This window comes from Seriola lalandi, unplaced genomic scaffold, assembly GCF_002814215.2.
Source record: "Seriola lalandi dorsalis isolate HSWRI2012SDOR001 ecotype SW California unplaced genomic scaffold, Sedor1 jcf7180002054584, whole genome shotgun sequence".
NCBI lineage: Eukaryota > Metazoa > Chordata > Actinopteri > Carangiformes > Carangidae > Seriola > Seriola lalandi.
In genome coordinates, this window is record NW_019525137.1 from 764,037 (window position 1) to 780,506 (window position 16,470).

General features: G+C 40.8%; 1 protein-coding gene across 2 annotated transcripts in view; it reads left to right on the plus strand.

Moving 5' to 3' along the window:
- slc41a2b (solute carrier family 41 member 2b) overlaps window positions 1-16,470 on the plus strand; it is a 44,579-nt gene that overhangs the window by 7,855 nt on the left and 20,254 nt on the right. For both annotated transcript variants that reach the window (XM_023418743.2, XM_023418744.2), the window contains exons 5-8: window positions 631-775; window positions 959-1,105; window positions 10,688-10,835; window positions 11,362-11,441. In XM_023418743.2, the coding sequence (XP_023274511.1) occupies window positions 631-775; window positions 959-1,105; window positions 10,688-10,835; window positions 11,362-11,441 (520 nt within the window). The remainder of the gene's footprint in view (window positions 1-630; window positions 776-958; window positions 1,106-10,687; window positions 10,836-11,361; window positions 11,442-16,470) is intronic.

A 16,470-nucleotide genomic window follows, 5' to 3' on the forward strand; every position in this document is an offset into this window, starting at 1 on the left:
TGCCTTCAGATTGAATGTATTTTTATGTACTCATTTATTTTCCATATTTGTGCAAGAAACTCAATTCAGTTCAATTCATAGATATTTAATATAAGTAAATCTCATGTCCTGTGTGTTCTGTCATATTTACAGGAAACAGGATAACAGCTTAAAGGATTAGCAATATCGCCATATATACACAGTTGAGAAAACGCTAATGTTATTGTAGAACATATCGAACACACCGCTCATCCAAACATGATGATGTTGAGGTTATGATGTGTGCTGTGTGTTACATGCTAAGTTAGACTGATAGTACATGGTGGTAATTGGTTGAACCCAGGTGGGCGTTCACTCAGACTGTTCTACTGATCTTTGTCTGTATAGTAAGACTACAGGCTGTAGTACAGGCTCTGCTAATCATCTACCCACACACCGATAAACACACTTACTCACAGTCAACATCATCATGTTTGGATGAGCAGTGTGTTCGATATGTTCTACAATAACATTAGCGTTTTCTCAACTGTGTATATATGGGGATATTGCTAATCCTTTAAGCTGTTGTCCTGTTTTCACACACATGGTCATGCTTGTTTTCTTTAATCACAAGGGGCATGACATTAAATCCCCCTTCCCTCTCTGCTGCAGGTTCAGGCCACTGTGGTGGGTTTCCTGGCAGCCGTAGCAGCCGTGATTCTCGGTTGGATCCCAGAGGGGAAGTTCCAGATGAGCCACGCTGTGCTGCTGTGCTCCAGCAGTGTGGCCACGGCCTTCATAGCCTCCCTGCTGCAGGGTAAACATACACACACACTGACAGCCCCACTGTTAAAGAGCAACTGCTGATACTGTGGAGGAGCTGAATCACTGTAACTGACCTAACATTGAAACACACACTCTGTGTATAAAAATGTCTGAACGTCAGCAGTCATTTAATGACCATTACTAAAGTGCTCCACCCTCTTCATATCATGTTCAGGTATCATCATGGTGGGTGTGATTGTGGGTTCCAAGAAGACGGGCATCAACCCAGACAATGTAGCCACCCCCATTGCCGCCAGTTTTGGTGACCTCATAACGTTGGCGATCCTGGCCTGGATAAGTCAGGGCCTCTACAAGTGCCTGGGTAAGTGAATAACTCCTACCTTTAAAAGACTGCCACAGTCACACACAGACTCTATGACCAGATCAGGAGGGGCCAACCATGACCCACAGAGAGCCAACAGTTTACAGGTTTTAACCCCTTACCTCAGCAGAGGTTTTCAAAGGTCAAGCTCGGTGAGACCTCATAAAACATGTGTTTGACTCCTTCAATGTGATATCTCAAGACCGCTGAGAGGGAATTTCATCAGATTAAGCACAAACATTCACTTGGACTCAAAGATGAACTGATTAGAATTTGGTGGTTAAGGGGTCAAAGTGCGTTTTTGGCCATAACTCACAAATTCATACGCTATCATCATAATGTTCTGAAGAAACGCTTCTGGCCATTTTTCAAGATTGTGATCATATTTCTGCAACTTGACTATTTGGTGGAAGAACTAACCGCGAGGTGGTGATTCTAGCTTTCCAGCTGTGAATGTGAACAACTGTATCTGTTTTGTTGTGTGCACACTAAAACCTGCTTAGAATTGGTTTTAAGTAAGAATGTGGTACAAAGCTGGTAATTGTGAAGCTGCTGAGGCTACTGAGGACTCACAGCGTCCACTGACCTCTGTTCAGGACTGTACACTCTGTTCATCATGAGAACTGAGATCCCTTTATTGCACAACAGAGACGAGGACGCTACTCTTTCTCTGAATTTGTATAGTGTTGAATCATTTTAACTCAGGCTGGCTCGGAATGACAGCAAGAAGCAGAGGACGTCATAGGAAATGTTGTATTTTTTGTATGAAAGTTACAACTTGTCATCATATACTTACAACTTTTGTCTTTATTTGAAATCAGCTTATCACAGTTTGTCGATATTGAGGTTGACACAGTATGATACCACTGGTTACTTTAGTGGTTTCATGTAGTTTACGGTTTTTCTCAATGGCTTTGATGCAGTTTACACATCAGGAACGTCATTCTGATCACTGTTAATGCAGTTCTCAGAAAAGGTCATGCATATTTCATAAAACAGAATCCTCTGAAACAATCAAAACCTTGTTCACATGTGTCGAAACATGAAAGGTCAGTCAAACCTTTTCATAGAGCTTCAAGATTTAGACTCAAAATATTTTGATTTCTTAATAATAACTTGACTGACTTTAGAAAAGGAGAACTGCAAAAAATATAGAGTGAAGAAAATGTTTAGACACACAACACTGTACTGCTGGTCAAACAGTAACATGTTGGAAAAATAACTATATTCTGTTTCAACATTGCATTGGTTTTTATTGTACTGTGTACATTTCAACCCCTCTCAGCAGATTACTTTACTGTACTGTTACTTTACAACACTGTATGGAAATACAGTAAAGTATATACAAGCCTATGGAAGATCTTCATATTTAGAAATTGGTTTATCCAAAAATTTACTATAATGAAAAAAGTTTTTGATTTGATTTTGAGATGTTTTTACTGTATGATATTTTCAATTTCATTTTTCAGCAGATTTGTGGCACTTTGCATTTTCTCAGCATTTTTTGGATTTGTGTGTAGAGCTTTGAAATAACGAGACCTGGTTTAGAAAATGTGTGAAAGCAGTTTTACAAAACTGTATCTGTAAATTCATACAATATAATTCCTGTAACTGAGGAAAGCAAAATGATAAACATGCAACTATGCATCAGAAAATAGACAAGACAAAAACAACCTTATATATATATATATAGTACAGTAAATTCACACCACACACACTATATATATACACTCACCGGCCATTTTATTAGGTACACCTTGCGAGTACCGGGTTGGACCCCCTTTCACCTTCAGAACTTCCTTAATTCTTCGTGGCATAGATTCAACAAGGTGCTGGAAATATTCCTCAGAGGTTTCTGTCCCTACTGACGCAGCTGCTGCAGATTTGTCGACTGCACATCCATGATGCGAATGTCCTGTTCCACCACATCCCAAAGGTGCTCTATTGGATTGAGATGTGGTGACTGTGGAGGCCATTTGAGTACAGTGAACTCATTGTCATGTTTTACAAAATCAGTTTAAGATGATTTGAGCTTTGTGACATGGCACGTTATCCTGCTGGGAGTAGCCATCAGAAGATGGGTACACTGTGGTCATAAAGGGAAGGACATAGTCAGCAACAATACTCAGGCAGGCTATGGCGTTTAAACGATGCTCAATTGGTACTAAGGGGCCCAAAGTGTGCCAAGAAAATATCCCCCACAGCATTACACCACCACCATCAGCCTGAACAGTGATACAAGGCAGGATGGATCCATGCTTTCATGTTGTTTATGGCAAATTCTGACCCTGCCATCTGAAGGTCTATTTTGCCATCCGAATATCAAAATAGACCTTCTATTGTCCAATTTTGAGTGGCACCTGGTGTGGTCTTTTCTCCTGTAGCCCATCTGCTTCAATGTTCCACATGTTTTGTGTTCAGAGATGTTCTTCTGCATACCTTGGTTGTAACAAGTGGTTATTTGATTTATTGTTGCCTTTCTATCTGCCCCAACCAGTGTGGCCATTCTCTTCTGAGCTCTGGCATCAACAAGGCATTTTCGCCCAGAGAACCGCTGCTCACTGGATATTTTCTCTTTTTTGGACCATTCTCTGTAAAACCCTAGAGATGGTTGTGCGTGAAAATCCCAGTAGATCAGCAGTTTCTGAAATACTCAGACCAGCCTGTTTGACACCATCAACCATGCCACATTCAAAGTCACTTAAATCACCTTTCTTCCCCATTCCGATGCTCGGTTTGAACTTCAGCAGACCGTCATGACCATGTCTACATGCCTAGGTGCATTGAGTTGCTGCCATGTGATTGACCTATTAGATATTTGCATTAACAAGCAGTTGAACGTGTGTGTGTGTGTGTGTGTGTGTGTGTGTGTGTGTGTGTGTGTGTGTGTGTGTGTGTGTGTGTGTGTGTGTGTGTGTGTGTGTGTGTGTGTGTGTGGCTGGCCTTGCTCTTTCATACATATTTAAATAAAGTTTAAAGTGATTTGATTGAAAACACTGATGCTGCAGGACAGTATCAAAGTGAGTGAGAGGTCTGCCATTCTATCTGATGAAGGTATAAATTGTTTTCATGAGTCAGATGAGAATTGCATCAACACAATGAGAAAACTTTATTAGTGAACTATGTGTGGATACAGTGGAAGTTTGTACAAACACAATGAGAAAAACTGCAATATTGAGCCACCAGTCCATGATCAGCAAGTAACAGGATGTTTGTTGTGTCTTATTACTTGTTTCACTTGGCAATTGTCCAATCATGAGCTATCTGTCAGTCCATACAACTTAGTGCTTCCAGCTCTTGTTTATTTGTAGAGTCTGTGTGAACATGAACAGGCAATAGTGTTAAAGCAGCTTTAGAGTGCAACATGACTGATGGGTATGATTTCACTTCTTTGTTCATCACATTTGAATGCAAGTGATGAATAAAAAACAATAAAAATAAGACTATAATAACAGGACCTGAGGAAACGCTATCATAAATCTCATAAATTTGCGTTCAGAAACACTGAAGACAGGAGAGCAAAGATAACGAGAGTCATAAAGATAAGATAATAAAATGGTAAAAGGGAAGAAATGTTTGGACGAGAATAAAACCAGAGATAAAAAGTAGAAATAAAATAACCAGAAATAAAAGTAGGGTATTAAACGGAAAATGATAACCATAGAATAAAAGGACATACCAAAATGTATAAATGAATAGACATATGAATAAATAAAATTCAATTACCAGCCAAAATAAAAAGTTTTGCTTTGAAAAATATCAACACTCTCTGCTTCCCCTCAGTTTGGTTCATCGTCTCTCAATTAGAAATGTTGTAAGCTCAGGTGTTTGTGGTGCTGTGCAGTGCTACACTTCACACAGTCAGCCAGCAGAGGTCGCTCCTGCCTCACTCTGCAGCAGCTCTGCTCCAGTCACAGAACAGACCATCTGTTTTCCTCCAACCGCACATTCCACATGATTCCTGTCACACCCAGACCTGTGTCGCACCACCTCCTATTACTCAATGCAGTGACACTGAAAGCTGTTTCCTCTGGAGAACGTCTCACACTAGCTAACGCTGTCAGGTCTAATTGTATGACATAGATGTTCTCCACTGTGAAAGGAACGGTTGAGTCCTGTGAGCTAAATGTATGAAACACAGTGAGGTTTTCTGGCTGTATCATTCTCAGGACAGTGACTCTGTTGTTCCTGAGCCCCGTCACAGCAACACTTTGCCTCCTAATAGAAACTAATGGTCAGTTTACTCTCCACTAAACAGAATTTAAATCATATGATTATCTGTGCAGCTGAGAAGTTAGTGCCTCTAATGCTTCTAATTCTGAGGCAGACCACACGAGTGGAGAGGAGAAGCCGGCCAGACATAGGAGCTGCAGGAGCCAAGTGGAGTTTGGCGGAGTTTATTTATAGAGTGCTTTTAACAAACAGGATTGTTACAGAGTGCTTTAGTGAGGCTGCTCAACTACAGATAAAAGCAGGGATAATGAGAGCATGAGATGAAGCACAAACACCAAGAAATAGGGCCAGAGCCTGTGATCATGCACAGTGTGTATGAACTGAATCCATGACGTAGACACATGAGAAGAGACGGCTGCTCTGGAGTTAATACTGAGACACTGGCTGCATTCACACCTGCAGAGTAAGACACATTGGGTGAATCACATTGTGCTTATAACACACTGCTCATAATAACAAGGAAAGAGGAAAGGCTTTACTATTAAGTGTGATATTTTTAATTCATTGCAACATGTTTGGCTGTGAATAGGCACAACAAACAGCTTTAAAGCTGTATTCATGGATTTTTCATGGATGAAGTGGAAGAAGCTGACAACACTAGACTACATTAGTTTAGTGTAATTTAGTTTATTTACACAGAAGTTTAAATTGTGCAGGAGAGGAAGGAAGCCCAGAGGGCTCATACAAAGTCCTTAAACATACGAAAAAATATCTAAAATAATAATAATAATGATAATAATAAATCAAGACAGAAGTTTAAACACTTTAATTGTGCTAGAAATGTAATACATACCCAGTCACACAAAGTTCTATTTAAAAAATATATTTTTATCACCTTTTATACAGTTATTTTGCCTAATGTATTAGTAAATAGTTATGTATTTACACGTCCAGCAGACACAGAGGGACATGATGATTCATGTGTCTGTGTTCAGTATGCCCTCTCTTTTTTCTCTGTTTGATGTCTACCAACTCCTCAGGTCATATCTGACTCTTTACTGCTACATTTTATGTCCTTTGGATGTGCTTGAAACTTAGTCACCTAATATTGACTTTGCAGAAAAATGAATCGGACTTTATGCCTGTAACTTTATCACCTGTAACCTAGTAAACACATTGAGTGGGAGGTTTCTTTAGCAGAGAAACATCTCTACTCCTCTCACTGGTAGTTTCTACATATGCCAACTCATGCTGCGTTTTGTGTGCACTTCTGTCATCAGAAAACATGAAGTACTTCTCATCACCACTGGGACCATCATTTCGTTCCTATGCATTAGAAGCGTCTTGCCATTTCTCAGCCAAAGGAGAAAGTTGGCAGCTGCAGCGCTCTTTGTCCTGGCGCAGAATTTCAGCCAGAGATGGATTGGAATATCAATTGTTTATTCAACAAGAAAACTGGAAAGAAGTTAGTCGCAGCTTCATGTAATCATTCATACCCAGCCGGTGTCAGATTCTCTGTTCATGTCTGGAACTTTGCTCCAGAGGGAGGTGGGCCACCGCCATGGGACAAAGCTCTTCTCCCACATGTGTGCCTCAGTATATCTGCCTCCACTTCTTATTTTATGCCTAAACTCCTGCTACAGCCCATTATAGCCTGAACTGAACTACGGGCTGTTTCTGTTCTCCAGCCATGAGACCATCGAGATAATAAATCTGGGACTGTTTCCTAATGACAGTTATTTAGTGCTTGGAACAGGATCCTGCTGGAAACATCTGGTGGTGGCCCTAAGCAGGTGCTTTCCCCTAATTACTCTTTTTAAATAGTTGTGTTGTGCTATATTATACTTTGAACAAAGAGACGTGGTGGTAGAGAGAAAGTAGAGAAACCTTCCCTGTGCAGGATTGTGTTTCCTCGTGATGCTGCATTGGAGACCTGGCTGGATTCAAAGCAATATCCTTTTCTTTAACCCTAATATGGTAATGTTAAGGAAAGCTGAGGGACACACAATATGCCAAATGACATATTATGAAGCATCTACTGTAAATGATGATGGAGCAAGTATTTCTGGCACAGACGATCTCCTTTCCATTTGTTCTGCTGGCATATCTCATACTCAGGAAATGGAGGAGGCGGGAAACAACCTTTTCCATTTAGAGAATTCAACCAGCTTGTGCCTGCAACTTTTAAATTCCCGTCACATGGCGAAAAGACTTAATATTTATATATTTATTATTATAGTCAGAGAAAAGCAGGCTGCACTCACATTTACCATTATTAACCAAGTCAAACTGCAGTTTCATTTAGGTTAGTTCAGTTTGTTGTTTTTATAGTCTTAAAGAAAATAGTTTGACATTTTAGGGAATTATTATTATTATTCACTTTCTTGATGAGAAGATTGTTACCACTGTAACTATCTGTCCAGTATAAGGGTTACCCAGCAGCTGCTGGCTTGCTTTTAGGCTTGAGCAATAACCAAAATGTATAAATATATAATTATATTATTGTATTTTATGTATCAGGTATAAGCCATGCTGCCTTCTTGGCAGAGCCTGACTCCGCCCCTAACTCCCAGCTAATCCAAAAATGGTCAAAGAGGTGGAGCATGTGTGGAGATGATACTTTCGGTGCATGTCGGGTTGTGTCAAACATACACTCACCCACCTGTCACTCAAAATGGCCACGCCCTCAATTATACGTAACATTAACATTAATCCATACAAAACAGAAAGTGTAAAAATGTCGATGTAGGTGTTATACATGGCTGCACAGGGGTTATATGTGGGACTGTTTCTTGTCTGGGCGCAGTGACTCCCTGGAGTCTTGACACCATGTTGTTTCTTTGTTTCCCCCCGTTTCCAGTCTGCATTCTACAGTAAGCTCACCGAATGCTTGCTTATAGTGAACATGCAGATAAAGTGAACAGTTAATATTGGCAGAGTGTCCAAAGCTGCTGAGAGCAACTTGTACAAAAGAGGTGAGGGAGCTCACTGAGTTAATAGGTCGAGAATGACACTTTTGAAATGGATGACATCATGTTTCATGAAAGAATTTATGTCTAATGTTTACTGATTGAAATGGCTCAGTATCGCCCAGACTGGAGACTGGACATTGTGTCAACATTGTCTTAATCTGATTGTGAAGTAATAGCAAATTTATCCAAGAATATTTTACACAGAAGTGATTTTATCTGGCAGCTTTTCATGTAGAGTGGCCAAAGTAATATGTAAGAAATATAGTTTTATATTATGTTATATTTATTTCAGTTAAAGTTGTGTTTAAAATCTGCTCTGTGCTCTACATGTGATGGATACATGTGGGAAGAATGGGAGATCAGGAGGGGCCCTCAGCTTTTTATGACCCAGGCCTGTGTAGCAGGTGCCAGGTTCATTTGGCCGTGTCCAGAAGACTGAATATTGAGAACTCTTAGTATTAAAATGCTTGGACAGATTTTTAGACATGTCTGTGATAGTGTCATGTGATCAGCTGTCTCCTAATCTAAGTCAAGCTCTGCTCATGTGACATGTCAGAGGCTATTTCATGAAGACAAAGTTCTTGTGTGGCTGCTGCTGGGTCAACGTTAAACACTTGAAATGGAGATTAAAAATTCAATTTAATTATTGTTCTGCAGCATAATACAATAGTTTATAATGAGGTTACAGATGGAGTCCTTCTCACATACTCACAAAGATCAAAAGTTGAATGAATAAATAAAAATCAGTCAGTCATAAAAAGAGTATTCTGGTGGAGTGTGGAGGATGAATTCAGTGGTCTCACAGCATGAGGAGAGAAACTGCTCTGAAGTTTGCTGGTATGGCAGCACATACTGTATATACTGTAGGGATCGACTGATTATTGGCCTGGTGATTATCAGTGGTAATATTCAGCATTTTCTGATTATCGGTATCGATTTTTTAACTGATAAAATAAAATATCTCTGAGTAAACGTGTGACTGTGTTACGGTTTAAAAAGGGAGAGATAATCATCTTATTTGGTGATAATAATAATAATAATAATAGTATGATTAAACTATTAAATTAAAGAACATCGTTAGGCTGCCAGGTCAATCAGTTCACAGCATCGAAATCAACCAATTAATTCCAGTCAGGCTGTTTGCAGCCTGTGCAAGACTGGAGGAGGTGTGACTGCTAGCCTGAACTGTCTGGGGTCCACTGTGAGGAAGGCCAATATCCAACTGCACAGTGTGGTACTCAAGCCCAGAGTATTAGGTTTGTCTGTCAGTTTCATGGGGGAGGTTGTACTGAGCACTGAGCTGAAAAGAAAAGGATATTATAGAAAAACATATTTACATTCCTCCGTCACTTGTTCTCACATTTAGTCACTTCATTAAAACTCACAGTCTGCACAATAGATATCGAAATAGGCTAAACTCATTTTCATTCCTTCAAAACAAAATGCATTAAATGACCACAACTGATGAAGTGTTTTCTCACTCAATCTCAACCACCACCAAACCTCTCAGGATTAACTCTCCATTTTAAACATTGACTCTTTCAACAACTGTTCAGCAGAAGACAAAATGACTGATATTGATGACCTGTGTCCATCCTATTCATGTATGTTTAGAGCATACACAAACATTTATTTTGTGTTACATTGCTGGGCTTACTGTAGTAACATGAAGCCTGTTGAAGTACGTTGCAGCATTTCTGATTCACTACTGTAACAGCGACTATAATGTAGCACAGCGCAGGTAATAGGTGAACACTTTTAAACGGACACGACATTGATTCATGTTGTAAAAGTAATGTGTACTTAGTTGTAACGGTTTGTCTTACTTACATGATTATTAGCCGGGTTTCCATCACAGTTTCGCATAGTGTGTGTATATCTATATATATATATATATATATTTACTGGATATACATTATTTTAGAAAAGTCAACAAAACACAATCGTGAATGTTCTGTGTTTCCACTGAGTGATGTTGTGTGAATGAAGCTAGGTTTTCCCTTCTCATGATATCATTTCAATTAAATATGACAACAGAAGTGCATACTTTTTTTTGCGACATTTGAGAGTTTTCAAATATTCACGTTTCCATTACTCGTTTTTAAGTTCACAGTTTCAAATTAAGCAGGTTGATGGAAATACACCTAGTATCTTGTAGCAGATTTGATCCTTAGATGTGGATCACTCTTTTGTTGCATTAGTCTTGGACATGACATTAACTGTTGTGCCAAGCTGCATGTTAGTGAAACGTTTTGAAAAAGTGACTCAGTATAAAGAAATGTCCAAGTATTGACAGTGTATAATTTGGACACCATTACATTTTATTGGCACCAGTATTGACAAATTTCAAACTGCACCCATGTGGTTTCCCTTGCTGCATTAAACTCCAAACCCCCCACCCAGAGGAAAAACGAACGGCTCTCTTCCTCTTCCTCAGATTCCTACCCGTATGTGTCATCACTGGTCTGTGCCTTCTTCATGTGTCTGACTCCTCTGTGGATCGTCATCTCCTCCAAGCACCCAGCCAGCCGCACCCTGCTCTACTCGGGATGGGAGCCAGTCATCACTGCCATGGTCATCAGCAGGTGTGTGTCCTGTGTTTGTGTGTGTGTGTGTGTGTGTGTGTGTTGTGTGTGTGTTTAGTCTTCAAAGGGGAGAGAACAGCTACTCTGTGTCTCCCAGTGTCTGGTTTGCTTGATGACTCATCCCCCTAAACAAATTGCAGCACCCGAGCACATACACCCTCGGGTCCCCTTGAGCCTTACAGATGCAGCCAGTGGGAAGGGAATGACTGTGTCGCTCCCTCTAGCTCTCACCTCACAGTGCAGGTGACACCACATTCCTCAGGCTTTAATAGAGAGTAAATAGTGGAGAAACAGAAATATCGGCTCTGGACACATGAGCTGAAAATAGCTGAAACATCCTTCATTCCTCCTCTTTTCTCTCCCAGTCAGTGTCATTTATAGAGCAGCACATCAATCCACTGTGGACATCATTTAGATGGAGACAATGCTCTGCTTCTCTGTCGATGCCCCTTTTTGTCTCCCTCTGTCGTCTCTCACACAGACACTGAAACACCAGTTAATGGTCTGATTGTGTTGTGTTCTGCAGCATTGGAGGGCTCATCCTGGACAAAACAGTGTCTGACCCAAATCTGGCTGGCATCGTCGTCTACACCCCAGTTATCAACGGTGAGTCACACATTTAGCGTCTCCCTTCCTTCACTCTGAAAGGCGATGATTTGATTTGCAGTTGTTTTCCCCCTGAGGCACGAACACAGAAGGAGAATCTGGTCAAAGACTAGACCAAAGGTTTTAAAATAATAGCTTCATAAATCCTGAGGGATTTAGTAAAGACATATACATTGGTAAAGAAACCCACTTAGATTCCTTTAATCCCACATCCTATATTTCTCCTCTGTGAAAGTGTAGGACACAAGAGTCAGTGGTAAAGGTCTGTGAAAGTGTTCAGTGTCCCTCTCACCTCCTGCAGGAGTCCAACCTCTGTGTTGGTGCAAATGATCAGTGCCTGATGAGCAGAGTAGACCACCACATCATCTGACATACCATGACCTTCATTTACAAATCCCTGTTACCTGTGTACATTCATTGTCCCCAGCTAAAACCTGTGCTCTTGTAATAAAGTAGGACCTTTTTCTATCCGAGAAAATTACTGTGAACGGACAGAAAGACAGACAGACAGACGAAATGTTTTCTTTCTGCTCTAACAGAAATGGAAACATCTTCATTCTCATGTTTGTGAACTGGACTGACATTTGATAAAATGTTATTATCAAACTCCCTCCCTGTTCACAGTTCATGTTTTCCTTGGGAAATGAAGTCAACCTGAATCTGTCTGTGTGACTGATACAAAATACAAATGATTTGTCTGTGTCACAGCTGCTGCTGCTGCTGCTGCTGCTGCTGCTGCTGCTGACCGTGTCAAACTTATGCACCTTTCACTTTCACTCACACAGTGTCTTTGCCTCATGTCTTTTCCTCTGTGCCTCCACATCATTTTACAAAATGTCACTGTTATGACCATTTTATGCCTGCTTTTTGGGTTGTCCATCTGTACCATTCTGATATCTCAGTAACACCTTGTTGGAGCTTCTTCAATAAATTATTCAATAAATATTCACTGTAATGAATGACTAGGGATTTAATAGGCAGACCAGGTTCTGCACTCAGACGCTGTCCTATCTGGACCTGGACAAATAAAATTATTGTAAATTATTGAGAATTATTACATTTTGATGGAACATTTCTATTTTAACTGATGCACCTTTTCTAGCCTTTACAGCACTGGTCATGTGGCACTGCCCAGCCAATCACTGCTAGTCGAGTCAGTGAGTGAGACACATACAGAGGAGAGAGAATGAAATGAGGAAGTGTGATAGAAAAGGGAAAGAAAGAGAACGGGAGGGTTTAAAGCTGTTCACTTGTGAAGATGTGTTGAGATTGTTTATTATAAAATCGGTTACGGCTGTTTCAAGGTGAAATGGAGTCAACAAAGAAGAAGAAAAGTGGAAACTCGAGCTACATTTTTTTATGCCTCAGCGCAGAGGGCTTTATGTTTTCGTGAACCTGATATCTCAGAAACGCCTGGAGGGAATCTCTTGAAATTTGGCACAAACATTCATTTGGACTCAAGGATGAACTGATTAGATTTTGGTGGTCAAATGTCAAGGTCATTGCAACCGCCAGCAGTAATTATGAGATATTTCTAAAATTAAGCACATTTTTGAAAAGCTATCTGTTGTGTAGTTGTCACAGCGCTTATTTTCCTTGAAATGCAAAAACAACATTTAATTATTAATAGAGTACTTATAATTTATAATCCCTCCACTACCGTCATTGATTAAATGGTAAAAGTAAACGTTGAAATGTAAAGTTGTTGTATCTTGTTGACTTAAATCTGTTCCTAAATCTTTGTGGTGAGAAGTAAAACATGTGGTTAGTTAAACGATGGTTTAATGAGCACCTGCCTTCATGAGCAGAAGTGATACACTCTATTTTTTATTTTACATATCGGACAGGAACAAGCTGTGTAGTTGAAACTGTTGTGTGTTTTCTTCATCCTGCTCAGTTTTGTATTTACTGCAGTTTTTGACCCTTGGAGATGTGATAGAAATAAAGTGTTTATTCACAAGATGGATGAGGCACAATAGAGTCTATTTGTCTTGTGCTGTGCAGCTTCCAGGTGTCAATGAAGAAACTAGTGTGCTCAGTCAACAGCCCCTGGATAAATGAGGGTCACTAAAAAGACTGTGAATGCTCATCAGCATAAATATGTTAGCTAATGAGACTGGTTTGGGCAGAGGGCCGTGCTCCGTCTGTCTCCACTTCATAAAACTGGTCTTCTTCCATCCCCTCCTGCTTCCATCTCCCTCTAACAGGCTCAGCCATGGTTGCCAGGGCTCTGGCACCTCCACAACAACAGATAAGATTTTAATTAAATGGCATTAATGAGAGACATTTAACGAGATGGAGTACGATTCTGACTCTAATTGGTTTTTCCGTCGAGACATATCCTGGACACAGAACAGCTGGGGAACCAAGCGTGTGTTGGTTTGTGCGGGCGAGGATGTTTTATTTTGTGTGCAGTGTCAGAAAAAAAAAACAAGTCGCTGCAAACACGGGAAGAGAAGAGTCTTCTTGTGTATTTCAGCTGATTAAAACGGGTCATGTCCTGATAAAAACTACAGCTCCACAAAGGGCAGACAGGAAAGAGACAGTGAGAGGACACTCTGTGGGCAGGGAGATGTGCAGAGCTTTTTAAAGAAAGAGTGACAGGTTAAATGAAAAAAGAGAGAGAGAAAACCTTTTTTTTTATCGCTCTGAACTCCACTGTTTCATTTTAATACATTAGTGTAATGGAAGGTATCTATGGTCGCTTAAACTATATTAATATTGAAAGTCTTAAAGGCGTTCTGATATTGAAGAAGTGTCTGTCAGTCAATTTCCTCTTTCATTAGCTTCAGTCTATCATGTCACCTCACAAATGGACCTGGTGGGTTTTTTTTTTTTCCTCCACACCAGCAACAGCTGTACATCCGTTCCATTCTCATGGACATGATATCTCAGTAACACATTGACAGAACTTCTTCAAATTTGGCACAAACATTCACCTGGACTCAAGAACGAACTGATTAGATTTTGTTGGTTAAAGGTCAAAGGTCACTGTGATCTCACAAAACACTTTTTAGCCATTGCTCAAGACTTCACACAGCAGTTATGACAAAATTTCACACAAATGGGTCATCTTATGTGTTGGGTGATGTTTTATGTTTCTTTATGTTCGACCTGTGCAGATACACAAAATGAAATTGAACCTGCAGCGGAGCAGGATGAGATGAGCAACCCCCCCCTCCCCTCGGGCAGAGCAGGAGAGGGGGGTAGACCCCCTGCAGTTCCCCATATAGCCACGCTGCAGATCCTCCTCGTCTTCATTCCGTCTGTCATACCCAGTGACCTGAATAAGCTGGATCGCCCCCAAACCTCCTTCACTCTACCTCTGCCCCCTCATCCCTTACCTCCTTACCCCCTTGCTGTTTTGACATAAAAATAGGAGCAAAAATATAAGGTTCACATTTTCTTCTCATCACGTCCAGTGAATTCAGACAAGTCTACAAGTGGACATTTTGACTTGTCACAATAGGAAACACACACATGTAGATAATAAATCCATTTAGCTGTGTAAGCTTCAGGGTCCATGCTGGCTCACCGCGACACAGCCATAACTTACTGGGACACTGAGAACAGAGCCGTCACTGTGCCGACTGTGAAACATGGAGGTGGGAGTGAGCTGATATGGGGGTATGTGAGTACAAAGGCTGTAGGGGAGATGACATTTATAGATGGCACCATGAAGGCAAGTCAGTTTCCCCAAATACTGAATGAAAAGTCCCAGTGAGCCAGGCAGGACACCCTGAACGAATCGCACAAGAAGAGAAATAAATGTCTGACAATAGATAAATCAAGAGAGGTGTAACAGACAGACAATTGGGGTGTTAAGGGAAGTGTGCTGTGTGCTGGAACTATTTCTTGGCGAACAACAGTTGGGTGCAGTAACCATGTGCATCTTCCTGAAGATTGGCCATCACACTGTCACGTCTGTAAAGAGACCAAAACCAAGACCAAGACCCACACCTGATCAGCCGCATGTAGTGTGAGGACAGGCGTGCGAGGCGAGGCAGAGTGAGTGTGAGTGCTGATTGTAACATTGTGTCTGTTTCCAGGCCCAGGAGCGTTTACAGGAGCGCTTGTAATGCTCCAATAAAATGTCAGCAGGCGGACAAAGAGCTACAATAGATTGATATAAGTGGACGTCACCCTGAGGCGTTGGCAGTGTCTAATTTAATATAGTCATCACAATAACAAGCTTGTTTAGAGCTGGGGGGGGGGGGGATCTGAGACACACAGCCCGGTTTACAGCACAGTCACTATAGAAGATGTGTTTAATCGCTGCACAGCAAGAATTTAGGTGATGCATTTTTTATGATTCTGAATAAAGAAAGCTGTTTTCCAGCTCTGCTTAGGTCCAGTCTGAACAAAAAAGGCTCCTCCTCCTCCTCTGAGCAGCTCTGTGCCCATCTGTCTGCTCCTGTGTTGTTTATATCTGCAAGTATGCGAGTCCTGCTGCAGGGCTTAGTCACCAGACTGTGGCTAGGAGGATGAGAGGCACAGGAAGTTAGTCTGTGCGTTACTTGCTAAAGGGAAGGTGTGATCGCTGCAGCATGTGAATGTAAAGTAGCCACATTCACCCTGACTGTTCATCTGCTCGATGTTAATTAAAATTTTACATGAGGAAAATTGAGCTACAGAGCTGCTTTAAACAAGGACAATGATCATTTTACTGTCTAGTAAAAATGTGGTAAATGTTTGTGACAGTGTGAAAAAAGATCAAGATATCATCAGTTAACCTTCCCCTCATTTCCTGAACTCAGCAGTGGTTCACATTGGTGATTAATACAAAGCAATGTTAAAGCCGTTGCTTTTAGAGGCATGAAAAGGCAAAACTACCCAGTAACTAGGGAGGGAAAAAAAACTAAAAGATGAAAAGACAGAATATAGTGTGGCAGATTTTAGCTTTCTCTTTGTTTTCATCCCAGTAATTATCTTGCAGCTACTTTTATAGCTGTGTGTTGAGGTAATTGCTCAGCCCTTGCGCAAAGCTGCTGTAGCTACACTTTACTGGAGCTGATAGAAGTACACGCCA